The sequence below is a fragment of the Propithecus coquereli genome, unplaced genomic scaffold, assembly GCF_000956105.1.
Source record: "Propithecus coquereli isolate 6110/MARCELLA unplaced genomic scaffold, Pcoq_1.0 Scaffold210, whole genome shotgun sequence".
Taxonomy (NCBI): domain Eukaryota; kingdom Metazoa; phylum Chordata; class Mammalia; order Primates; family Indriidae; genus Propithecus; species Propithecus coquereli.
The window spans coordinates 100,490-127,721 of record NW_012146079.1 but is presented as its reverse complement, the minus strand read 5'-3'; the positions used below and the strand labels follow the sequence as shown (position 1 = coordinate 127,721).

The following is a 27,232-nucleotide window of genomic DNA, read 5'->3' as shown; positions in this document are numbered from 1 at the left end:
ATGGAAATGGAAAGAGATGATGGGAGAACATCGTTAGGCCCTTAAAGGAGCTCAATTTTTATTCTTGTCTTATAGGAGCCAGTCCTTTTGATGGCTGAAAAAATTTGAAGTATTATGACCCTAATTTTGATTGGCTAGTAAAGTCAATGTCATTCTGTTCAGCCAAAGACAAAAGCTAATGTTTGTCAGGTAATAACTAGTTATTAATTTTCTAAGTAATTTGAATTTCATTTAAGAAAAGTATTAGAATGAGCACCGGTTCTGTACTTACGACATTATCGTCCTAAAATGGAGCTGTGTTTTCCAGCTCAGTAAACAGCACCACTATCTACCCAGCTTCTTGAAACCCAGACATCGTCCTTGATTTCCTCTTGTTCCCTTGTCCCTGTGTCCGACCCACCAGAAGTCCCATCAGCCCTACCTCCAGAATCCATCCCAACCCACGGACTCCTCTCCACCTCCTTCACCACCGTCTCTCACTCAGCCACTGCCATAGCATACCTGGTGTTCCTGCGTCTCCTCCTGCCCTGCACTCTATTATTCAAAGACCAAGCTGGGTGATCCTCATGAAACATAAAGCAAATATGTTACTCCCCTGCATAAAACCTCCCAAAAGCTCCCACTTAAAAGAAGTCCATATTCCTTCCATGGCTTTTAAGATCCTGCCTGTTCTGGCTCCTGAGACCTGTCTGTCTTCATCTCACTAAGCTTCAGCTACACAAGGCCCTGGGCTGTGCCTGTGTAGGTCACACCTGTGCCCTGTGTACTTGCCCCCTCAGCTGCCTGGAACAACCTTCCCTCTGACCTGGCCACATGGGTGCCTAGAGAAGCTCCCTCTGCTTTCGTCCTACCCCAAGCCATTCACTCTATCATATCATTCTGCTTTTGCTTCATAGCACATACTAGAATCTGATAGAAATTAATTAACTTATGCTTTTTATATCTGTCTCTCCTCACCCTGAATAGGATATACATTTCAAGAGAACACATTCTCTTGCTCACTAACATCTCTCCAAGCCTAAGACATTAGCTGGCCAGTAGAATGCATTTGGTAAACATTTGTGAATGAATGAACATGATCACTCAAAGCCATCTGAGTATTTGAAAGTTCTCGAAACCTTAATCAAGTTAAAATGTAAAAGAAAAATATGAAGTCCTTTCACATTTTCTATAGCACTCTACAAAGCAAAATGTTAGGCCCTAAAAATGTATAAAAATAACATGGAACTAAAAAAATGGAAGGGCTGACTGAAGTAGGCTAATCCATCAACTGCATCAGTAAGAGCCCCAAAACTCTTCATTGCTCTAATTACACGTGTAAGTGGAGAGAGAAGGAGGAACAGGGGAGAGAGGTGAGAAGACAGGGTGCTCTTAGGGAAGGGAACAAAGTCACCAAGTCCAGGCTAGGAAGAGTGCCAGCTATGAGCTTATTCCCACAGGGTGTTCTGTCTCGAAGGGCAACTGACCTCAAGGGAATTGTTGGTTAGAAAAGCTCCCAACAGCTATTTTCTGGAAATCAGCAGAGAGACTAATTATCAGGAATTTCCCTCCCCATAGAGAAGCATATTACTCCCCATCCCCCAGTGACACCTCAGGCCTCATAACCCCCTATATTGTTACATTGTTACCACCTTTTGGTTTTGAAGAAACTCCTGGACTATGCATCCAATCAACATGCAGTTCTGTTACTAAACTGCGATTTACGTATATGGAATAACATTTCTCATGAGAGTACCTTTAATTTCTTCTTCATTTTGTTCAGTTTGGCAGGGGCAGTGGGGGGAGAGTACGGAGAAACTACACAGCCAACAAATAGAGTAAGGAGAAAATGCAGTCACATCAAGTTCAGGGAAACAAACTCCCCATTCTAAGGAAATCCTTCACACAACATTAAGGGATTTTATTTTTTTGTTGTTTGCTTTTCACTCTCTATGCCACACCCAGCTGCCCAAAATAACACAGCTAGGAAGAGTTATTCATCTCTAATGCAAGGATGGAACGAGGAGAGAGGTATAAAAAAAAAACCAGGTTAGTTGATTTTTTAAAAAAAAATTAAAAAAAGAGAAATGAGATTACCCTGTTCTCAGTTTATGCCAATTCCACATTTATAGACTGACAAGACTGTTTACTTCTGTGTTTTAATGGAGGAAAATGCAGTTATTTGGGGAATAATTTTTAATCGAAAAGCCAGTGCTAGACATGGCTAGTGTTGGGCTTTGTCTGTGCTATACATAGGTATTATAATTCCAGTTTGCCAAATTGATTCATCTTCTAGAACACAGCTCTACAGCACTTAACCTACCGTCATCCTCAGGTTCTATCTCTTCAATAACACAGAGCTCTCACAGAAGAGACAGGAGGAAAAAATTTAAATAATCCAATTCTTCCCATAGGAGAAAAAGGTCTACCTAGCCATGATTAGCTGCCATGTGATTAAGAAAATTATAGCAGGAAAAAAAAATTAAATCTCAGAAAGGAAGCTTCGCAAGTCACAGCACAACCTGGGGAATTTTCTTTCAAATGGGAAATATCAAGAAGATCTCAGAGTGGTTTATGTGATTTGTTCCCCTAATACTGAAAAGAGATTGAGAAAGGCTGCAGGTTGTAACATGTAACGAGGAGGAAGAAGAAAAACAGGCAAATATAGATACTTTATTATTTACTATCACACCTTGACCTCCGCCAGGGTTCATTTTCATTGTCTTTCAAAACTCATCATTATCTCACTCCTTGAATAATAGTGAAGAAGGGTGACAAGAGAAGAGGGTGCATTTGGCAGCAACTGAACAAATGCAATTAACCCATACAGAGGAGAACCCATCACCCCCAAATACTCATAAATCCTAAGCTCTGTATCAGTGAACCCACCAGACCTTCGATAGTCTCATGAGAATTTCATACATGAGAATTCTTGCATATCTAGGTTTTAGATGCACGCTTATCACAACCAATGCCACACAGGTACCACATACCTGAGAAAGATTAGCAACACTCTGGCTTGAAAATGACAACACGGCTGTGCTGATATTCATTATGAAACATGCGCATGCCTTTTGAACGACTGTTGCACAGCATTAACTCTCTTGGCGAGTGGGAGCTGGCGGAGAGGGCAGACAGTAATGCTTCCCGTCACCGTCTAGCACGTGCATGAGTGAGGAACACACTGAAACAGCGTTCCAGGGCCCGTGGAAACCTGTGGCCCCGCTGGGATGAAGAACTCTGCCCTACGGAGCTGCTTCTGCAGGAATGCCTACGATCAGCAAAGACAGAAATACTGACTTAGAGCCCCTTTAAAATCATCAATGATTGAAGCAGGCTAGAGAACTATTGAGTAGCCATCTGTTGAGAAAAGGTTTGGCAACTATACTTAATACTCTAGTTCAAAAAGAAAAAAAGTGTAGAAACAGACAAACTGAGCTACTGAGTGGCTGAAAGGAGGAAGGCCTCGCATCACACGTTGTTTTTCCATTACAGGGTGACTGGGCAGACGCACATCGCAGTTGCTGTTTCGACGGCAAATGTGCCTCACGGACAGAAGTGAATCCCCCTACTTACGTCGAACGGAGCTGAACTCGACTGGGCATTCTGATTACACGGTTCCCTGAAGCAGTCACTAAAAGGCAGGAGAAGCCCCATGGCAATGATCCGGGAGCAAAACTTCTCTGCTTCTTCTGGCGGCCCGTTCTCCTGCTGGCTGAACAGCTTCTCCAACAGAGTTCGCCCTGCGGATGAAACACAGTCATTAGAGGGAGTTCTGGCTCATCCCGGGCTCCCAGCTCTCCCAGAGGAGGGAGGCCTGGTAAACACTGCCAGGGAGCAACGCCGTTTCCACGGCAACAGCCTGCACAGCAAGGCGCCTCTCAACCTTGGAGAAGGCTCTGCAGTCTGTGGCCGGAGATGCCACATAGGAAAAGTGCTGATCTGGTTTGCTCTCCTATCCCCCAAGACGTCTGCCTCAAAAGAAAATGGGCCAAGTTATGGGCTGTACAGCTTCCATCTAAGAAGCCCCCAACCTTTTGAATAGTTTTGTTTTGTTTTGTTTTGGTATTGGGTTTTGTTTTGTTTTGTTTGAGATGGGAGGTCTCCCTATGCTGCCCAGGCTGGCCTCAAACTCCTGGGCTCATGTGATCCTCCTGCCTCAGGCTCCGGAGCAGCTGGAACTAGAGGTGTGTGTCACTGTGCCCAGCTCCCTTTTGGATTTAACTTTGGATGAAAAAGGTTAAACCTTTTTGGATTTAATTACAGATGATTTTCTAAAGAAACAGTTAGTAACCCAACATGCCACCGTTGAGGCTCAGAAATGTCAGTGACTGACATTCACAGTCTCTGGCATGGCAATGGGGAGGGGACAGAAAATGAGGAGACAGGGAGACTGGCAAAGGCACCAACCCGTGAGAAGTGAACACAGCTGTCCAGCAAAAATAGTCGCCCTAAAAAGAAAAGTGATAGAGAAACTCAAATTTTTCTCAGAGGCTCCTCGGAAATATAACTCTAGGGTAGATCCATACGTGAGTTTTTAATTATTTTCCTGAAAGAGAGGCACAATGAGAAGACCCTAGCTGAGGCCCCGAGAGGACCTGGGTCTACATAGTCCAGCAGTTCTTGGTCTTGGCTGTGCCTGACCATCACCCGGCAGAACAGAATTGCTGGTGGCAGGGCCCAAGTGTTGGTATTTTATTGGTCACCAGTTGGTTCTACTGTTAGCCAGAGGTCACAGCCATGGGTACAGTCCCTAACCTATTTCTGACACTACTTCGTCTCTAACCTTCGAAATTTATGGAGCTTGTTTCCATATTCATAAGCTATGGCAGAAGAAATAGGAAATCTCTAGGGTTCCTTCTGGGGCCACAAGCGTTCCTCAGTTCTTGCCCCGTCACTGCTCCTCCGTCTAATTAGTGGATTCCGTCTTCAAATCTAGATCAACATCACTCATCCAGAAAAGCCTTTAGTGATTCCCCTCCACCCTCTTTTGGAATCCTTCATAGCTCCTTTGTGTAATTAATTATTTTGATTAATTAATTAATTACTTGTGTAATCATTTGCTTAATGTCTCCTTCCCTCACTAAAACATAAACTCACTGATGGCCACCATCTATCTTGCAAAACTGACCACTTGCACATAAAAAGCATCCAGAAATGTTTTTAGGATTTCTGCCTGAAGACAAAGATATGATTCTGTGACAGATTCATTCATATCACAGTCAGAACTGGAAATGAAATACAGTCTATACCATCAAACTATTTCTGTAAAGAGCCAAATAGTAAATATCTTAGGCTTTGTGGGCCATATAAGGTCTCCATTGCATATTTTTCACTGGTTTGGTTTTGTTTTGAATAACTTTGAAAATTTATAAACCCTTCTTAGCTCAGGGCTGTGCAAAACCAGGCCAGGTCTATACTTCAGTTACAGCCACTAAATTTTAAACATATAAACATTCACTTGTATCAGGACACTAGTCATGCAATGTATTAATATATGTCTCTTTCTGTTTCTGTCTGTAAAACAAAACTAATCTTGAAAATCTGCCCTTGATATTTGGAGTGACAAAGCAGGACAAAAAAAGCCTCTCTATTTTCTTTATTCTTTCAAGTCATTAGAGGATATTCTTTGGTCTCCCAGGAATTATTTGGGGGAAAATAAAGGATTTTTTCCCCTAAAGAAATTCAGTTTGCTGGCATCTAACTGGAACCTAGGAAACAAATGGCATTCCTCAATTCTCAAGTGAGTAATTATCATAACGGTATATCCATTGTATTCATCTTATGGGATGACTGGAAATAGTCCTAAAACTCATTAGTTCTTTCCCACCACTCAGATATTGTGGAGGACAGAAAATAAGGGAAACAGGATCTTGCTTGTGTGTGAGGGAGTGTGATAGTGTATATGTGTAAGTGCAAATCAAGCCAAAAAACATCAAAGAGGTTCCAGAACAATGTGGAAGAGAGAGTATGACCCGCTGGAACTCCAGTTCTATGATGAACAAATACCCCTAAATCCTTAATCCAGGGTTTCTCTACCACAACACTGTTGACCTTGAACCACATATTTCTGTGTTTGGGAGGTGGGGCTTATCCTGTGCATTTAGCAGCATCCCTGGCCACCACCACTAGAGGCCAGTAGCACAACCATCCCACTTGCAGCTGTAATAGATGAAAATGTCTCCAGACATTGCCAAATGTCCCCTGGGGGGCAAGACAACCCCAGGCTGTTGAGAACTCCCGTCCTGACATCTCTAAAGGGAACTTCACCTCCTTGCATTAACGGTAACCTGACTGCCCCCAGAGGATCTCCTCCTCCTGCGATCCTTTCAGAGGGAGGCATTTTATGTCAAATTCCACATATTTGAGGGACAGGAAGTAGGTAACTTCCTAGATCCTCACAAACACAAATGATTTATTCTCCTGCAAAGCCATCGGCTCCTTTGAAAACTCTTGCCACCGGCTAGACCCCTACCTATCCCCCACCTTTCTGCCACCCACTAACCTCTAGTCATTCCTTCACCCCGCCATTCACTAAATAGTCCACCTCTATGCCTATCGTCTCTCTCGGTGACTTTGACATCCATGTGGAGAGCGAACCAACACTCAGGTAGATGCCGCATCCCAGACCCTGAGTCCTTGCCTCCAGCCAGCATTTCGTCCGCCCCACGTCACATCCTCGGATCGGTCACTATCAGCAACTGTACCACCTCCAGAAGATCGATTTCAAAGCTTACTCCAAACCCTCCAGTGGCTTCCCATCACCCTCGGAGTAAAATCGAACTCCTCACCTCACACAGGAGCCCCCACCTCTCACCTCCCACCACTCTCCCTCGCTCTACTCTTGCTCTTGCCCACCGGACTTCTCCTCCTCAAACACACTGAGTCACTCTCACCTCAGAGCCTTTTACAGCAGAACACTCTCCCTCAGATATCTCCATGACTCCCTCACTCCTTCATCTCACTCAGGTCCCTGCCCGCCCATCACTTCCGCCGAGAGAACTTCCTGACCGCCCTTTCTAAAATAGCACACCTGGTCTCTCTCGCTCCCATTATCCACCTTCCTCTTCAGAGAGCTTAGCCCTTGAATTTACGCAAGTCTGTGGTCTGTATCCTATTCCTGGAATGTAAACTCCATTTCTGCAGCCCCTGATGTTTACCACCTTTTACCCAGGACCTCCAGGAGTGCCTGGAAAGGGGTGGATGGTCAATTAATTTTTTGATCACCACTGAATCAGTCTACGTACAAATGCCCGAGTGGAACACCTAATTCTTGACCACCGCCTTCTATCCTTTAAGCCCTCACTCTGGAATCCTTCAAAAGCTCCATCCACCACACCTACCTTGAATCAGTCGTCCTTACCACTGCTGCATGATCCATCACCCATACCCCATCTCATTTCCTTCCTTACCAGCTTAAATACCATGTCCCATCACCATAATTAGATACTTCAGTCCCCTAATCCCTCTCTCCCTCCAACACGCTTGTGTGATAAAACCACAACTTGTCTCCATCTGGCCACTTTGCCTGCACCTGAGCAGCTGCATGTTGCAAAAGAAAGACACACACGTGTTGCCTGTTTTCACTTTACGCTCACAGCTGTCCACCTCAGTGAAGCCTAGCACTGTTCTGCATTCTCATCTGAGCTTCCACTCTCCAAGATGATTTTTATACAATCTCCTTCCCACCTGATCTGCTCTTTCCAATGATGACATGATCTTCTCAAATGATTTGTTGAGAAAATGGAAGAATCTGAGACCAACCCAAAATATGCAAAATGCCTGCACTGGTCTTCTCTGTCGTTTTTCCTCACAGTGGAAAGGCCCTGTTACAAACAGGAACAAGTTCTTTCCCTTGTGTTTGGATTGAATTCTTTGTTGCATGCTCAGACTCAGGATCTCACTTCTTTAGCTATCCCTTCTCTCCAGATATGAACATCTCCCTCTTCACTGGACATTCCTAGGATAACACAAACGTGCTTTAAAAAAAAACAAACCCTTCCTTGAGCCTATATCACTCCCAGCTACTGTCCTATTTCATGGCTTTCCTTCACATCAAGATTACTACCTGGGGCCAGGTACAGTGGCTCACACCTGCAATCCTAGCAACTCTAGAGGCTGAGGCAAGAGGATTGCTTGAGGCCAGGAGCTCAAGACCAGCCTGGGAAACATAGCAAGACTCCTTCTCTACAAAAAATAAGAAAAATTAGCCAGGCATGGTGGCATGCACCTGAAGTCCCAGTGACTCAGGAAGCTAAGACAGAAGCATTGCTGGAGCATAGAAGTTCCAGGTTCCATTGAGCTATGACCATGCCACTGCACTCCAGCCTGGGCGACAGAGGGAGACCCTGTCTCAAAAAAACAAAGCAAAACAAAACTACCAGCTGGAATTACCTATGTTTTCTACCTCTACCCCCTCACTCCAGTTCAGCCTGCTCTAACTTGACTTCCATCCCTATGTAGCAACAGAAACTGGTGGCCTACATGCTACCGATAACATTGTCTTCATCTTAGTAAATTTCTTCATCTTTTAGAAAAAATATTCACTGTTGACCAACTCCTGCTCCCAAAAGCACTTTCCTCTCATCTTCACAATACTCCCTTCTCCTATTTTCTCTAACTCACTGGCTGTTTTCTCCCATGTCCCCTTTACTGGCTTCTCTACCCATGATGTCAACGTACGAGGGCTTCCTGGCTCATCCCATTCCTTATTCTCTCAACTCTTTCTATATTCTCTGCTGTAATCTTCCCCAGTCTGTAAAACCCCTTTCCTTGAAACAGGATGAGGCTTTGTGGGTGCATCAACCAACAGAGTAGGGCGGAAGGGACTCCAGACCTGGACAGAACACCTGGGCAGCTCCGTGAAGATCCTGAAGACCATGTTGTAACAGCAGGAGGACCGAAGGAGATGAGAATTCAAAGAACCTCCAAACTGGCAGTAGTTTACCATTTTTTTCCTTCAATATCCTTCAACTTGTACTTAAAGCAGCCCAAAACCTGGAAGTAGGCATCAACACTGACAAGGAAAGCTTTAAGGGGCAATGTGGCAATGTGTGTCAGTGGTCTTTTAAAAATTCACCCTTTTCTCAAGAAATTCAACTCTGTAAAATCTATTCCAGGTAAATATTCAGAGGCAGATTAAAAGAGTGATGTATGACAGGATATTGTAAAGATTAAATGAAACAATTCATGTCAAGTCCTTAGGACAGTTCCTGGTACACTAATAAATGGATTATTCATAGTAAAAAGTTTAAAAGAAGCTAAAACATCCAACAATAAAGACATAGTTTAAAAAGAAAAAAATAGCTTTATACACATGATGGCTATTAAAACTATGTTATTATGGAAAGAATAATGACCTAGTTGATTTAAACATATCGAATATAATAAAAGAAATGAGAAAAGTAAAACATTGGATACTACTGGAGAATGCTCAGGCACTCATCACCATTGATAATGGGGAACAGGAAATAATGAAGCATTTATCCTGCTTTCCAGTATGAACTGTCCTTCAGGATAATAACACATACCTAGTGAAAAGAAGAAAAGTTTTTAATACAAAAAAATTCCAGCCAAAAAGTGCAAAAGAAATGACAGTATCAGAAAATCACTTTGCAATCCCTGGTGAAATAACGGGTCCCCTTAATGAATAGCAAGTGGATGGAAAACCCATTAGAGAAAAGGTCAATTGAAACACTTGCAAAGAAGGGATCAAGCTGTCATCTCCAAACTCAGGGATCATTCACAGCTTTAAAACAACTGAGAAACCCAGACTCAGTGGGCCCCTGCTGTGGGGGATTATAAAGTACACAGCGCCCCCCATCGAGTACTCATGCTAGTCCCCAACCCCTGGGACAAAAGAGAAGAGAACTGAGCATGAATTAAATCAGGTGTTAAGTTGTACCTAACTTCCATTCTAGGATATCAGAGAGTTCTGAAAATGGACTAGTTTGCAGATAATATTATATTAAACAACTAATTCTGTTTGCATTCAATATAAATAGATGGCATTGTGGCATATTTTTAAAGTCCCTTTATGAGATACATACTGAAGTATTTGATATCAAAATAACATGAGGTCTAGGGTTTGTTTTAAATTTCTCCATAAAAAAGAGGTGGCAAGGGGTGAGAGTGGAAGAAAGGGGTGAATGGAACTATTACGGCATTGATAATATTGACGCTTACTGAAGCTGAGCGATGGGCACATGGGACTTCATTGTATTTCTGGGTGTATGTTCAACTTTCATAATAAAATATCTTAAATCACGCTATTTAAAAGATTTAATGACATAGAAAAATGTGACACAAATGTCATGAAAATATCAAGATTGCAAAGCTAAACAAGGTGTGTTTCTGATTTTGCAAAAAGAAGATATATGAATCCGGTTATTAAAAAGTCGAATCATGATGGTGGGAACATGAAAAGTTTTTTTATATTTCTAGGACCCACATTGTAGCTGGACTATACTTAACTCCCTTTCTGTTCAAGGAATGTAATTTGACTAAATCAGGAAGAGTGGACAGAGACACGATCTTTTGTTTCTCTTCCTGCAATTGATAATTAAGGATTTAATCAGGATGCACTCACCTGCTAAGCAGGATGCCTTGAATCTAAACTGGAGAGAATGGACTGGCCTGAATCCTTCTAAACTCAACCCTACTTCTTAACTGTGCAAACTGGCGGGCTGGGACCAGAAGCTAGAGACTCCCAGGTTCCCTCTGGCACTGCTTCCCCACCCTACAACCACACAGACACAAAGGTTCAAGGTGTCCCCTACCTCCTGGACCTCTCACTGTACTCCTTGGTCAAAGCGCTGTTCCCAGACAGATGTGTGGATCACACCAACAAATAAAAATAATTGGCCCTAGAATAAGTGTCCAGCTACTCAATCCTTCATTTCACTTCATTTGCATTCATTTATTCAATCGACCATATCTACTGAGCTCTTACTCTTTGCAAAACAGGTCTAAGTCAATTCATCAAAAACCTATCTGCTAAATGTATAACTCGAAAACCACTGCCGGGCAGCCGCCATTTCATGGGAGGGGCTGGTGCCTGCTAGAAGGTCAGTCCCTAGGGTCAGGACCCCAGGGTCAGCCAGGGAAGCCCCTGAGGAGCACACACTGTCCCAGAGGTTATTTATCAGGGAAACACAAATGGGATCACGTACAGAGGAAGAGCCAGGCCCCGCCACTGCCTAGGGAATATGCCTGTCACAGCTGCCCTGACACTAAAACTTGAGAAAACTCTCAAAAGCCGATAAAATCATGTCTGTAGCACAGATTGCTATAAACTTTACAAGTATATAAAAACTAGTTTCTGGTAAATTTATCGCTATATAAAGATAAGAGCTGGAGAGGGGCAAGGTTTCTCAGGCTCTCTCTTTCTCCTCCCCGCCCTCCCTCCACTAAAATAAAAGACCCAGTGGGAGGAACAGTCTTTCTGTCCTTCAAACGCAGTCTCTAACATCATTTTCTTAATTAGGAATGCAGGCCCAGGGATGTTAGGTATCTTGTCCAAGGTCATACTATCTTTACCTAGGAAAGGCCCCTCTCGTGTATCACATGCATTACATATTGTATATCTAATGTACAGCCAGAAGAAGTCTCAAAGAGTATACTCATGGATAATTCTTTTATTTTTTTTATAGATTGGAGAGTGTTCATTATTTTCTGCTCCTTCTTTTCGCCGGCAAACACAGGGACTCCATCACTAGACTTCATGAAATGCCTCCAGGCGAAGGTGCGTGGTGTAGCAGCTATGAGCTTAAGCTATGGAAGCCACTCCAGCCTGGGTTCTAATCCCGATAATCCCATTATACTTGCTATGGCCCTAGACAAGGTACTCAGCCTCTCTCTCTTAAGCCTGTTTCCCCATCTATAAACTGGAAATAATCATCCTTATTACCTCCTAGGATTGCTGTGAGAAATAAATGAAATAATTTTTGTAACAGATTTAACACAGTGCCCAGTAAATGTTACCTACTATATTTTTATCAATATACACTTCAAACACTCTGTACTTGTAATTGAAAGACAAATAAAAATTTGGTTCAACTTAAAAGAAGGAAACCATAAGTTGGTTCTAAAAGCATTTGAAAAAGTATGATAATAAGCAAGGTAATTGCAAATTAAAGTATCGTGTTTGTTTTGTTTACATTCAGTAGACTTTAACAACAAGGTAATATTTAACACCTTGCTTGCTAGAATTCCTAACCTCAGTCAAAAAAAAGTTTCCATTATTTGTTTTGCTGTATTTATTAAATTCATGTTAAAACTAATATTCACTCAGTGACAGGGGACTTATTAATCATTAATGCTCTCCGATTATTTCTACACTAATCCCCTCCCCTCATAACAATATACTTCCACTTCATAGTTGATAAAAAGTAAAGCATGTGAAATGAGCTTTGCAGTCACACACTAGCTACAAATCCTCCTCTTACCTTGAGAAGCAAAAATCACAAGGCTAGATAAACATGGAAACAGCAGTTAGGGGGAAAGTCAGAGAACTATTTACCATCACAACAAATGCTGCAATCCCTCTTGCACAATGAGGTAGGAAAACCATTTATCCCTGCACTAGCGTTCTACTGGGCCTGTGACCAATGGCACTGTAAAAAGTAGGAAATCTTTTATTTGGACAGAAGAACTGTACAGTGTAAAAGGCATTTCCGCATCTACTGTCAGCTCTGGGAGGCACACAGAGCAAGGATTTATCATCACAATTTCAAAGAAACTAACTGAAGAATGAAAAGGTTCTAGAATCTGCCCGAGGTCATAAGACCGGAAAGTGGCAATGCCAAAACTGGACGCACACTCCGCTCTCCTAATTTTTATTCTGGGGATCTTCTACTTCTGAGTCAGCCAGCAACTCTGGGAAAAACTTCTGACCAACTTTCTGCATTAAGTTATAAAAGAAACAGACCATGCAGTCTGCACCCTGCAGGGGCTAACAACCTAGTTACAATGACCAAAGCTCAAGAAGGAACATTTTAAAAGCAGTCTGTTTAGAACACACTGCCTTAATTAAACATCCTTAGTGGAACTGGGTGGGGTGAGCGGGGAGGAGAAGCAAAGACAAGACATAACCAAGACTCAGGAGTCCATCATATGCCAAAGAATGTCCTAGGCCCATCAGAAGATATAACGAAGAAAACATGCTCCCTGCCCTTAACTAATAATAATACAGTAAGACGATGTCGGTGGCATACCCTTGCAGAAGAGATGCAAAGTACAGGCTCCTAACTGGTGACAACATAGAACAGGAGAGTCCCTGGCTCTTTCCCCAATTGCCTGAGACAATAAAGTGTCCAAATAGAAATAGAAACTTTTAATAAAGAAATCTCCTTGGAAACAACAGGAGTTTTTTTCCCACTAGCCTTAATGATGTATGTAACTTCTCTGTTTTTACTGATTCCAAAGACTAACAACTTTTTGTCATTATTATTAATAGGATCAAATTACTCAGTGATAATCCTTTGCTTTTAATCTTCAGTATTTCAGAGCCAGAAGAAATCTTACAGATCATTTAGCTCAAACCCCTAATTTCTCTTGTAAGGAAATCAAGCCCAAATACTTAGTAATTATGTCTAAGGTTATAGAAGGGGGAGGACTAAGTGTGGGTTTCGTGCTGAGTGTTATGTCCTATAATAACATTCACTTTTAATCATCTGTTTTAAACTTATGTTGTAACAGCCTGAAAATACGTCATTGATATTTTTTCCTTTTGTGTATTTTTTTTAATGGTTGAAGGATTCACAATAGTTGTCATATTTTAAAAGGCGTTATTGTAGGTTTATGTTTCTTCAAGGCCAATGTATCTTATGCAAAATGAGAATTAAAACAGGTGTCTTGTCATGTTTGATGGTATAGCTCAGACATATCTATCCAATAAACTTCCCCTGAAATCCCATATTATCTATCAGTTGAAACAATAGGAGGAAATAAGGTTGTTGATGGGTAAATATATAATTAGACATTAATGCTAATTGCTAAAGTTTATGATGTCAGTGAATAGAGAGATACCACATGTTATATATCTCATATACTGATGGCCTGTCTCATCCAAATAAGAAAAAAATCATAGAAAAGGAGGGCCAATTGCAATCAAACAGAAATTGGCAAGTCTAGTTTTAGATCCAAATTGCTGTTTTACAGTAAGAGGAAGATTGTTACAAGGATAACTATCCAGGGTTGTCTCAAAAAAAGAAGATAAACACGAAGTCCAATGGCTGGAAAAAATCACAGAACATGAGGATAATGAACACTCTGCCCCCACCTCCAGAGAAGATGACCACAGCTCACAAAGGGATTTGGACAGACATAAAGGAGGGTGAAACTCTTCTTCCCCTGGAGTAGTCAGAACTTACTGAACCTATGTACACGTCTGATTTAGATACCCTTACAGGAAGACCTCATCCTTAGTCTTCAACAATAAGTGCCTACAATGTTTCCTCATAATTGTTTTGAAGACATTGACTGTTCTATGTGATGAACTGAGATGCACGTTTGATACATTTATGTCACTTGACACTGAGAATATGGAGAAGTGTAGTAAAAACAAAAATGTGTTCTACATCAATTATAGCAAATAGTCGCACCAAGAGCATTCAAAAAGTGACTCTGGTATAGAGAGTTCTCTGATGATAGTCACTACACAGTCTATTAAAGTTTATGTAAATCAAAAGTTCAATTTTGGCTTCCATCAGGGCATTTGTTTTTTCTGGAAAAGAGAATGAAAGAAACTATCCAACTTCAATTAACCAAAGGATGAAAATGACAAAAATGGAGAAATTTAATCTAATAAATCTAATGAAGTTGGCCAAGAAATACCATAGAACATATATGATGTTGACTACCAACCACTTTTCAGTACCTATTGTTACCAGTCTCCGAGTGGAGGTTCTTTCAGGTTCTTGGTGACTATCGGAAGGAAAGAATTCCAGGACCAACCACATGTAAGCCAAAAGCAAGCAGTTTTTAATGAAAGCAAAAGTGAAAGTACACTCTCTGAGAGACAAAGAGCTGGCAGGCTCAAAAAGAGCAGCTGCCCCCAAAGGAAGGGGTCTTTGGCTTCTCAAAGTCTCACTAATTGAGGGGAGGAATATGCAAGGCCAAGGGGTTGGCTTTTACTAAGAATTTGGGTAGTAATTCCTAGAATTGGGTTCCCTCCCATTTTTATACTTTATATAGTTGTTTTGGAACTGTCATCGTGACTCCAAGGGTGGAGAACTTTTAAAACCACAATGTAAATGATATTATAATTAGCCAAAGTTCACGTGAATGATCTAGATAGCTGACAAGCTGATTGAAGAGAGTTTTTGTCTGTGGTTATCAGCCCCCCTTAGTTAGACTTTAATATACCACGGCGTCAGCCCCTGCAAGCGCTGTCTCCTAGTCTCCTACTCTAACATCTCCCCCCCAAGAGCTTTGGGCGGTTGGAATCTTACAAGGCAGGCCGAGGGAAGAAGATCCATCTTCTGAAGCTGCTTTCTGCTGGTAAGGGACACTGACCCTGCCTGTGAGAACCAAAATCACTGATATCTTGTTCTCTGTTAACGGGACTGTGTGTCAGGGCATGGGATTTAAGGCACCTCATTGTGGTAGGAGGGATCTTCAGGGCCCTCAAGGAGGTCAACTGGCTGTCAGGAGAAGGAACAAGCAGCCCAATTAAGGGGATTGTGATAGTCTCTTTCTTTGTATCTCTGAAGAGGGACAGGGCAGAACCCTTGGAGTGCCATGACATGTTGTGTGGCAGTCTGGACAACCTGAGAGACAAGAGACTTTAAAAGTTTAATAATACAAGAAAAGAAAAGGAAGGTAAAAACTATGTAATAATGGGGATTATAAAGGATCCTAGCCAGGAACACAGCATGTGCCAAAAAGCGGGCCATCGGGAGGGTAGTTTGTTCCATATGTCAGAAGCTGTGTCTGACTTTCTCTTTTGATGGCCTCTACGGCAGTGGTCCCCAACGTTTTTGGCACCAGGGATGGCAGGGGAGTGGGCGGAGCTCAGGCAGTGGTGCAAGTGATGGGGAGCAGCAGCTGTAAGTACAGATGAAGCTTCCCTCATTTGCCCACCACTCACCTCGTGCTGTACACCCCGGCCCCCCTTCCTAAATTTCATGGAAGACAATTTTTCCATGGATTGGAGGGGGGCGGGCACAGAGGAGCTCTGTGACCTGGTCCCTAACAGGCTGCAGATCAGTACCGGTCCATGGCCCATGGGTAGTAGGGACCTCAGCTCTATGGTGTACTATAGCTATCTTGGTTGGTTTCAGGACAGCCTGTAATAACTGAAGGATTTCAAAATGATGTTTAATGGAGAAATTGTTTGTTATTACTAATCTCCATTCTTTCCACATAGTGGCATGGGCATGAAGGATGAGAAAGGCGTATTTGGAGTTTGTGTAGATATTAATTCTCTTTTCCCTTCCCACTCTAAGGCTCTTATGAGAGAAATCCATTTGGCCTTTTGGGCAGAAGTATTGGGAGGTAGAGGTCTCATTTTTAAGGCTGACTATAGTGTATCCTGTTTTTCAGATGTCATCTAGCATGAAGCTACTTCCATCTGTATATTATTTCTCATCTGCGTTGACCAAGAGGATGTCTTTTAAGTTTGGGCTGTTAGAATATACTTGTTTTATAGTTTCTGTACAGGAGCATGTCAAGTCAGTGAGGGGTCCTGTGGGCATGACGGTGGCCAGATTTAAAGTTTGGCACACCTTGAAACTGATTTCTGGGGAGCCCAACAAGAGGGCCTGGTGTTTGGTAAGGCATCCTCCTGTTAGCCAATGGTGATGTTTTGTTTCCAAGACCCCTTGCACCTGATGGGGAGTTCTGACCTCTAAGGACATCCCCAAGGCCAAGTTTGTGGTCTCTTTGCCCAATAGGGCTGTGGCCACTACAGCTCTTAAGCATCCAGGCCAAGCCATGGCCACGGAATCCAATTGCTTAGAGAAGTAGGCCATGGGTCAAAGGTTGGGTCCCAGAGGTTGGGTGAGCACACTCAGAGAGAGCCCCTGTCTTTCTGTGGTAAAGAGAACAAAAAGCTAATTTAGGGCATGGATTCCTAACACCGGGGCAGATGTTAGGGACCCTTTAATGTTTTATAAGGCCTTTTGTTGTTCTAGTCCCCAAGTAATGGCTCTGTGTCAGGTCCTTTTAAAGTTTCATGTAAGGATTTTGGCATGACGCTGAAGCTTGGAATCCAAATTCTGCAAAATACAGCCATTCCCAAAAATGTCCTAAGTTGTTTTCAGGTTCGCGGTGGACCAAGTTGTGAAATGGCCTCTTTTCTTTTTGTGGACAGGGAATGCTGTCCCAGGGTTAAAATGTATCCCAAGTACTCAGCCTATTGTAAGGATATTTGGGCTTTTGCTTTAGAGACCCCGTATCTTCTGTTGCCCCCAAAATTAAAAATCTGGACAGTATTGTTATTGGATGATTTTTTGGTGGGGTTGTAGATAAGAATATCATTTATATATTTAAGAATAGCCCCTTGTGGAAGAGGTAACTCTCCTGCTTTCTTAGCCAGGGTGTTTCCAAAAAGGTGAGGACTATTTTTAAAACCCTGGGGAGAAGCGTCCAGGTATACTGTTGTGAGAATCCAGTATTCGGATAAGTCTGCTCGAAAGCAAATGAAAATTGGGAGTGTCTGGATGTAGAGGGATGTAAAAGAAGGCATCGTTCAGGTCCTGGACAGCAAACCAATTAGATTCTCCTGGAACTTGAGTTGAAATAGATCATGGATTTAGACCTCCAAGACGGATGGGCACAATAGCCTCAGTGGTCCTTAGGTTTTGGACTAGGCAGGACTCCCCATTAGGTTTTAAAACAGGCAAGATGGGAGTATTGCAGGGGGACTGGCAAGGGGTTAACAGCCCATGGGTTAAAAATTTCTTAATAGGGCTTAAGTCCCCTTTGTGCCTCCTTCTTTAGAGGATATTGTTTTCTCTCTGAATAGAACAAGGGAGTTTTCAAGGGACTCTGATCAGAGTTGCCCTATAAGCCTTTCCTGGAATCCCTTTATTCCAGACTTGAAGATCTACCCAGTCTAGGATCTCCTGAGGGATACTGGGACTCGAGTCATGTTTTGTATGGCTTAAAGAGGCCAAGAAAAGGCCTTGGGCCATCAGGAGGCTCAGGGAAGCCCCCAAAGCTACAAGCAAATCTCTGCCCAGTAAAGGAGTAGGACATTCAAGCATAATCAAGACCCCGTGGGTAACTAAATGGTCTCCCCCTTGACAAGAAAAGGGTGGGGTAAGGGCCCTTTATTTAGGGACTCCGTCAACCCCAGCAACCAAGCATTCTTCTGGAGAGACAGGCCCATCATGAGAAGTTAAGACAGAGTAAGCAGCTCCATGTCTACTGGAAAAGTTACAGGCTTACCTGCCACATCAAGGGTCACCCTTGGTTCCTCCCCTGGGATAGGGATGGCCCTGTTGGGAGTCACTGGGAAGCTTAGGCCCCATCAGGGTGCCATAGCCATCAGTGGGGAAGAGGACAGTCACTCTTCCAATGCCCCTTCAGTTTACACAGGGGACACAGCTTGGCAGGAGGAGAATTAGGGTTGGGGCTTGTAGAACCAGGGCAGTCTTTGCTCCAATGGCAGTTCTTACCACAGCAAAAACACCCCTCATCAGATGTTGGTCTTCCAGGGTGGTTTGGGTAGCCCTGAGATGACAGGGGCGTGCCTATGACAGCTGCCAAAAGACTGGCTTGTCCCCAGTCTCAAGTCCCATCATACTGTGGCTGCCCCTCCTGCTCTGTCTTATCTCAGTTGTTGAACACACTGAAAGCAATATCCAGGAGAGTGCTGTGGGGAGTCTGGGGCCCCAAGGCCAATTTTCGGAGTTTCTTTTCATTTCTGGGTCTACCTGACTGATGAAATGAGTCCCCAGTACTACAGTTCTCTCAGGGGTTGTTGGGTCTACGTTAGTATATTTGTGGATGGCATCATCCAGTCAAGCCCCAAAAAGGTCATCAGGGCTATGTGTCACCTCTCTCACCTTATCACAGTTTATAGGCTGAATGATGTACCTTTTCATTCCCTCTATGAGAACATGTGGTCTCTGAGTGTCTTGCTCCCTGCTGCCCCATTAGTAGTTCCCATTGGGATCTGAAGGCAACAGCTGTCATTCCCATGGGGTAGTGAAGAGGCCGGGCAGCATTTAAGGTGTCTGCAAAAGTTTGCTCCTAGACCCAAATACACATTTTCTCCTCTAGGGTGCAACAGTGAGAAAGAATTACATTAAGGTCTCTCCATGTGAGATCAAAGGAAAGGGTCAGGCTCTGAAATTCCTCACTAAATTTTCCTGAGTCCTCAGGCAACTGGCCAAGGCTGGTCCATCACTGTTTGAGGTCTGACATAGAAAAAGGAACATGTACTCTGGTGGTGGTCCCTTGGCCAGTGGCCACCTCCATAAATGGTACAGGAGTCCAGGGCCCTGCTTAGGGCCAGGAAGTTGAGGGTATATTGGTGGGTAGGGTAGGGGTTCAGGGACAGGAGCTGGAATTGCCTCAAAGGGTCCTGGTGCCTATTTGGGAGGCTCCAGGGGGCTCTGCAGTTTTCCAAACAGGGGAGTTTTCTGAACCGGGATCAGAAGAAGGTGCAAGGTTTAGGTCTGAAGACTTAGGCGTATCTAGTTTTACATGGCAAGGTGCTAGGGTGCAAGCTTTCATGCCTCTGGGTTTTCCCATAAGGCCATGAATGCCTGAACACAAGGGAGTTTGTACCATTTTTTCTGTCACTTGCAAAATAAGTCTAATTGGAGGATAGTATCATAGTTTAGATTCCAGTTGACCAGCCAGACCTCCCTCTCCCCAAGCTTAAGTTGGGGCCAGGTAGTATTATATAGGAATATAAGTGTCTTTATTTTTATGCTATCTAATTTAATGGAGGCCAAATTTTGGAGAATGCAGCTGAGGGAGGACTCCTTTGGGATGGAGGGAGTATTGCCCATTTCTCTGGCTATCTGGACAAGACCTTGAAAAAAGGAAGAAGGAGGAAGGGGTAGCAATGGAGTCTCCCAGAGGCTCCTAGGGAAAGAAAAGGAAAAAAGGAAAGGATCATAACAAAGTCTTGCAGAGGCTCCTCGGGGACTCACAGGCGAGGGGCTATGGGCATCCCTGTCCTCTCCCCTGTGTGTTACCTGTCACGACAGCATCCATGGTCAGCTGTGTGACCTTGTGGAGTCTGGGTGTCCCTGGACCCTCCTCCTTGCCTGGCAACCATGGCCCTGGGGAGGCCCCATCCCTGCCCCAACATCCATGAACCCAGCTACTCGGGTGAGGAATTGTGCAGGTTTTTGAAGTATGGGCCATGTTCAATTATCAGTAGTCCTGTGCTGGGGTTTATTTCTCTAGAACTGGTTTTTCTCAGGTTCCAAGACCTCTGATGATCCCACTACCCTCTTTCCCAGATCTGATGGAGCACCTTTAGCCCCGACAAGGTAGTTAAAGGGAGCAGAGTTTTTCTGTCTGGAAGGCTCTTCTTTTATTCTTTATGTAACATTTGAGATCATAGAGCTTTTTCTCTGTCCCGGTGGAAGTGACCTCCATATGGGTTTTGTTATACCAAACCATCTCTGGTTTTTGGCATTCAATCAAGCGTCTGATCAGGCAAGACCACAGTCTGAGTTCCCTTTCCCTTGGCTCACCCTGTCTATCCTCATAATCCTGTCACAGGAATCTAACAAACACAGCAAATAGGAGGAGATTGGCTAACCATCATAAGGGCAAGCAGAGTAGTGGCATCCTCGCCTTGCAAGGCTGCATATTAACTCTCAAACGTCTTGCCCCCAGATATGGGGAAGCAGTACAGAGAAGTAAGAATGAAGTCTAGCAGCAGAGGCTAGGCACAGATTGTCATGGCTTAAGGAGTCAGTATCTGGGCTCCTGCACGGTGTGGGGAAGTCCCCCACCAGCTCCCTAGGCTGGTGTCACCCAGTGTCTGGTGACAGTTTGAATCCCGGTCTGAGGGAGCCACAGTCAGCCAGATGGAGCGAGGTTATGCACTTGTAACTCACTGAGAAACTGCGAAAGCAGTGAGACACAAGAAAGTGCTTACCTCCAAGTACAATATGGCAGTGAAGTCAAAGCTTATGCACCATGTCCTGCCTGGATCGCCATGGAGATGTTACAGGCCTCAGAGTAGAGGTTCTTTTAGGTTCTTGGTGATCATCGGAAGGAAAGAATTCCAGGACCCACCACAGGTAAGCCAAAAACAAGCAGCTTTTATTGAAAGCAAAAGTGACAGTACGCTCTCAAGAGAGAAAGAGCTGGCAGGCTCAAAAAGAGCAGCTGCCCCCAAAGGAAGGGGTCTTTGGGTTTCCGAAGTCTCACTAATTGAGGGGAGGAACATTCAAGGCTATGGGGTTGGTTTTTACTAAAAATTTTGGTAGTAATTCCTAGAATTGGGTTCCCTCCCATTTTTTATACTTTATATAGTTGTTTTGGAACTGTCATGGTGATTTCAAGGGTGGAGAACTTTTAAAACCACAATGCAAATGATATTGTAATTAGCCAAAATTCATGTAAGGTGACCTAAATAGCTGACAAGCCTGTTGAAGTTGGTTCTCATCTGTGGTTATCAGCTCCCCATAGTTAGACTTTAATACCTGCACCCACTCTGCAAGCCCCTGCTTCTGCTCCTAGCCTGGTATCCTAGTTAGCTTCTGCCTGGGGGGTGTTTATTTTAACACCTGCACCCATTCTGCAAGCCTCTGTATCCAGTCTCAGCTCTGGCTCCTAGTCTCCTACTCTAACTCCATGACAAGGTATGGATTTTTTTTTTATATTTATTTAAAAGATCATGAAATAAATCAAGATTCAAAGGAAAATGTTATAGAAATGTCAGAGGAAAATGCTTTAAAAGAAAAAATCTTAATTTTAACATCTATTAAGTTAAATCCATAAAAGGGAATCTAATAAATGGCAGTTCCTAAAATGCATTTAGCTGAAGCATTTTCCATATTTAAAGCAAAAAATGAGTCACACAGACCATAGCTGCTACTCTGACGTTTCATGGCAAAAATCATTGACTCTTCTAGTGGAAAGGAACATCAGTGATCACCAGGTTCAGTCTCTCCAGGGCTGTGACCACCCCATCAGATCTTCACCCAGTCTGTTTTAACATCTCCAGTGACTGCGAAATCACTTCCCTCAAGACCCCCCATTCCGAGCCTGGACAGTCTATCAGGCACAGCCTCCCTTATGTTGACTCTCACAAACTGCTCGCAAATCCACGTCCTCCATCCTGAACACATCTCAGGCTTCGAATTTGTTCTTGGAATCAATGGGGACCTACTGGAAAATTTGAAGACTAGCGTTAAAAATCCTCCTGGAAATGAGGGGATGAGTATTTAAAAATATATTTTCAAGGCGTATTTTAACAAGATTTAGTGACCAACTGGATATAGGAAGGAGGATGAGAGGGCAGCTTGGCTAACTTGCAAAAAAACTCCCAGATTTCCGGCTTAAGAAACTGGATGAAGGGTTGCATCAGATGGTATTATCATCCACCAAGCATCCACCAATACATAAAGGAACAGGTTGGGTTTCAGTTTGAAACTACTCTCATATCCATATAAAGAGGTTTAAAAGACAATACAAAATTTGCATTTCAAATTCACAAGAGAAATCTGAGCTAGAAATTTGAATTTGGAGTTATCAACATACATAGAAAGGATTCCTCAGGGTGGATGCTCAGATGGACTACGTATGAAGCCTGGGGGAAAAGCAGCATTTAATTAATAAGGGATAGGTGGAAGAAGATCATATGAAGGTGATTAAAAGGCAGCCCAAAAGGTAGAAGGCAAACTAGGGAGAAGTATGTGATAGATACTCAGGGATGAGTGTTTTTCTGATTGGATTAAATATTAGACAGTTATTTAAATGATGATTTTTTAAATACAGAGATTTTATTAATGTTTAATGTAAAACACAACCTAGTAAATTTAAATGTTAGTAATGTTTCTGGATTTTAGGATTATGGCTCCCCAAGGAAAGCATGGAACATCCACAAAAACTGATCATATACAATGCTAAAAAAGCCATAATAATTTCAAAAGAATCTATTCAATGTATACTATGTTATATGATTATGTTTCTATTATTTTGCTGTAAGAAAATAAAAGGACTTCCTTTAAAATCCCATATGACTTGTAAACTATCGACATTACTAAATAAACTTTAGGTTTTAAAAAACATTCATAAGGGAACTCATACACTACTTACCACTGAAAATATTTCTTTACCCAAATAATAATCAACTAGAAATAAAACAAAAGTAGGTTTCCATTTCCATTAGTGATAAAAACATATGAAGCATCCAGAAAGTAGCTCAACAAAGAAGACACAAACCTTTGTAGAAGAAAGTTTAAACTCTATTAAAAGGACATAAAAAATGATTTGAATAAACAAAGAGCTCTTTCACATTCTTGGAAAAGATGATATTATAAAAGTGACGATAGTCCTCAATTTAATCTACAAATTTAATAAAGTCCCAATCAAACATCATCAGGATTTTTAAAGAAACTCTGACAACCTATTCCAAATTTATATGGAAGACTACAAGTTCCACGTTGACGGACTAAGTCAACTTTTAAAAATACTTCTCTTCGAGATAATCAGACATATTGCAAAGTCACATTTATAAGTCACAAGTACCATATGGCACTTGGCAAAGACAGTAAAACATACATAAAAGGAAAGAATAGAAACCTCAGAAACAGACTTATCTATATATGGGAATGACATAAAGGTGATATCAAAAATCAACGAGTAAAAGACTATTTAGTAGATGATGTTGGAAAAACTGTCTTGCCATATGGAGAAAAATAGAAACAGATCCCTACATTACACCATACACTCAGAAGGGCTTTAGATCAAAGACTTAAATGTAAAGGGTGAAATGACAAAGTTAATAGAAGACTCTAGAAGACAGAATTTTTGTAAATTAGGAGAAAGAGAATTTCTTAAGTAAGACAAAAATAGCATAAACCATAGGTTAAAAATAGATTTGATTATATCATAATTCAGTATTTCTGTTCAACCAAGGATATTACAAATTTAAAAGAAAGTTAATTATCAGGGGACAATATTTGCAGTATCTAAAATGGATTCTATATTTCAAGATTCAATGATTACATAGAACTAAATCCACTCCAAATGGTTTAAATAGGAAGAGATTTACTACAGAGTAGTGTTTCATTTACAGAATCTTAGAGAGCCTGAAGAAAAAGGGTTTTAGAATCTTTTTAGAAACCATTCATAAAGCCACAGATAGGACCAGGCTACCAAAGAAGTGGCTGCCTCTTCTATGATCTAAAGTCTTGGGCTCTAAAAGCACACTTCCACTGCTGGAATCAGGGAGCCTCATCACTGGATGGGACCTCTGGGACCTTCAGAACTGTGTTGTGTCTGCTACCAGCCACACCAGCTGCATGGATGAATCACGCCCCACCGTTGGCCTATGTAAAGCTAGTGCCTGGATTCTAGATCCCGGCTAACACTGCCCTGGAAGAATCAGTTCCTCAGCTGTGCTTGCAAGTAGAAACAAGGGAGGTCAATCTCTGGCCTCACTGAAGCTTTCCAAATCTGGCACAAATTCATCAAACCTAAATCACATCTGAAACACAACCTCCAAGAGACTCTGAAAAATGTCGTTTTTAGATTTCTGGTCTCTAATGTAAGGAAAGAAGACCAGAAGGAGGCTGAGTGACACTCCATCATATCCCTAACATCGGTAATAGAATACCTAGAATATGCAAAGAACTCCTGTGAATAAACAAGGAAAATCAGGAAATCTAACAAAGAAATGTAAAAGGATATGAACAGGCAATTCACAGAAGGGTAAACCCAAATGGCTAAAAATTTTCTCAAAGGCATTAGTCATCAGATAACTACAAAGTAAAAAGAAAAACAACAAGATACCACTTTCCCTCTTGGATTAGTGGAAATTAGACAATGCTAATTTGCTGTGGTAATGGAGTGTAAACTAGGAAGACATTCTGGAAACTAATGACCTAGATAAATTCAATAAACATTTAGGTGATGACCTAGCAATCCCACTCCTGAATGTACATCCCAGAGAAATTCTCATATAGCACTCTATATGGGAACATTCATCAGAGTGTTTTCTGTGGTGACCAAGAAGTACAGGAATCTAGATGTTCATTACCATGAAAATGTTTAAATAAAATCTAGAGAGTGCACCAAGAGCTACCACATTGTACAACTCTAGGGGAACATTAAGCACATAAGAGACAAGGTGAACAGTGCCCCCTCGTGTTGCACAACCCAGCAGAACTTTCACCCTTGGGAATACTATACAGCAGTAGGGAAAAATAAACTAGATGGAAATTCACCCAGAAATTTTTTTTCCCAAAGGCAGATGAGTTTTAGGGGGAAAAAAAGCAATGGCATGAGGTCTACAACTCAAAATATTTGTATAAACTCATCATAAACAGAAATATCACATACTTTATAAACATACCTACGATTTCGAGGATGCCAAACACATAAAAGCAGTTCTCTCTGTCTACACAAGGAGTCACAACGGGAAATGAAAATATAGGGAATACAGCAAGGACAAAGTGAGTTTTGCAGAGACTAATGAGGGCAGAGTGTCATACACTAAGGAATATGACTAAATGGATTCTTTTTTTCTCTGAGGACCAGGGAGAGAGAGTGTCAATAATACCTAAAACTATCAGGAAGAATGTAAGATACCTAAAGAATGACTGATGCACTTGGGAAAAGGTGAGGAAAACAGAGACTGAAAAATGAGGGGACAAAACTGTAGAGCATTAAATATTAATATATTAAAATATATATAATTACCCATAATATATGTATCTAAGATATAATATTTATATATGATACAGAACATATTGGCTATATTAACATATTTTATAAATATGCATTAAAGAATTTAAACTTTAGCCTCGAGGCAACGAAGTGTTTCTAAACTGGGACTAGCCTGTTAAATTTGTGTTTTAAATAGTTTACTCTCATGTCTTGCGCAGAATGGAGTGGAGAAGAGCCAGGCTGTGGGCAGGAGAGTGATGAGGAGACTATTGACAGGGATCTGAACTAGGAAGGGTATCGGTAATGGGAACAGAAATTAGAAGACATATTAAAGAGATATTTTGGAAAAGAATAGAGAAGACGGAAAGATTAATTGGGTGTGAAGCATGAGAAGGATGGAAGAATCAAGGAATATGGCAGGGCTGGACAGCAAGGCCTTGACTAGGAGACCCAGGAAGAAGTTGTAGAGCGGGTGGGGAAAATAATAAGTATAGTTTTAGATACAGTGAATATACTGGACTTGTGATGTCTAAGTCAGATGCATCTGATGCCCAGAAGAGAGATAAGAACTGGAGGTAAAGATCTAGCAGTCCATTGGTAACTAAAGTTGGGAATGAAGTCAAGAAGTACCTACAAAAGGAAATTGGGGGCTTAACCTTAGAGGTTTAGCCTAAAGCTAAACCTAAAGCCACATGCCCACCCTTTATTATCCCTAAGTAGATGATATGAAAATGATCTATGAATTTAGAATTACATGAGTCTCCTTAGAGAAATAATCCAAGTCCCAGATTAAAGATTAAAGACTTCTAAAATCACTTTTCATTTATATCACATTGTCAGCCCAGTCAAATGTCTCTCCACCTAAATCAGTGCAGTTCTTATACAACCCTCCATGCCTATCCCCAAAATATTGAGCCCAGCAGAGTCAACACACTTCTGGATTTTTCTAAAAATAGAAGAGAGACAGATCAAACCCTATGTACCAAAAGAATCTGTAAGGCTACCATCCAAACATTTTATACCCTCGAAGCCATTTAACCAAAATAGCACAGTAAGAACAGTAAGATATAATTGGCTTGTAGAAGAACATCTTGATGAGCTGCAAAATGTAGCACTTCCCACAGAGAGCTCACATAACCCACCCTCTCCAAACAGGCAAGTATTGGTTTACAGGGAAAAGAGGGACCAATTATCTACAAGTATATAAGTTTAAAAAGGAGTTGCAAAAGATTGTCCCTATCGTTATCCCATTTCTTTTATCATACTTTTAAAAGATAAGGCTTGTATCTTAATAATGAAGAGACTCATCACTTATAAAACTCTCCACTAATGTATTTATTTGGGATCCCGAAATAGTTCTGTTCTAGTCCATTTTCCCCTTAATGGGCTTAAACAAGCTATACTTCTTAAAGGCCAATAAAACTTTTTTTTTTTTTTT

At 41.9% G+C, this 27,232-nt stretch overlaps 1 protein-coding gene across 1 annotated transcript in view; it reads right to left on the bottom strand.

Annotated features, from left to right (window-relative positions):
• FMN2 (formin 2) overlaps positions 1-27,232 on the bottom strand; it is a 343,234-nt gene that overhangs the window by 306,484 nt on the left and 9,518 nt on the right. Inside the window, 1 exon segment of the mRNA XM_012644334.1 lies at positions 3,556-3,722. Coding sequence (XP_012499788.1) covers positions 3,556-3,722 — 167 coding nt within the window.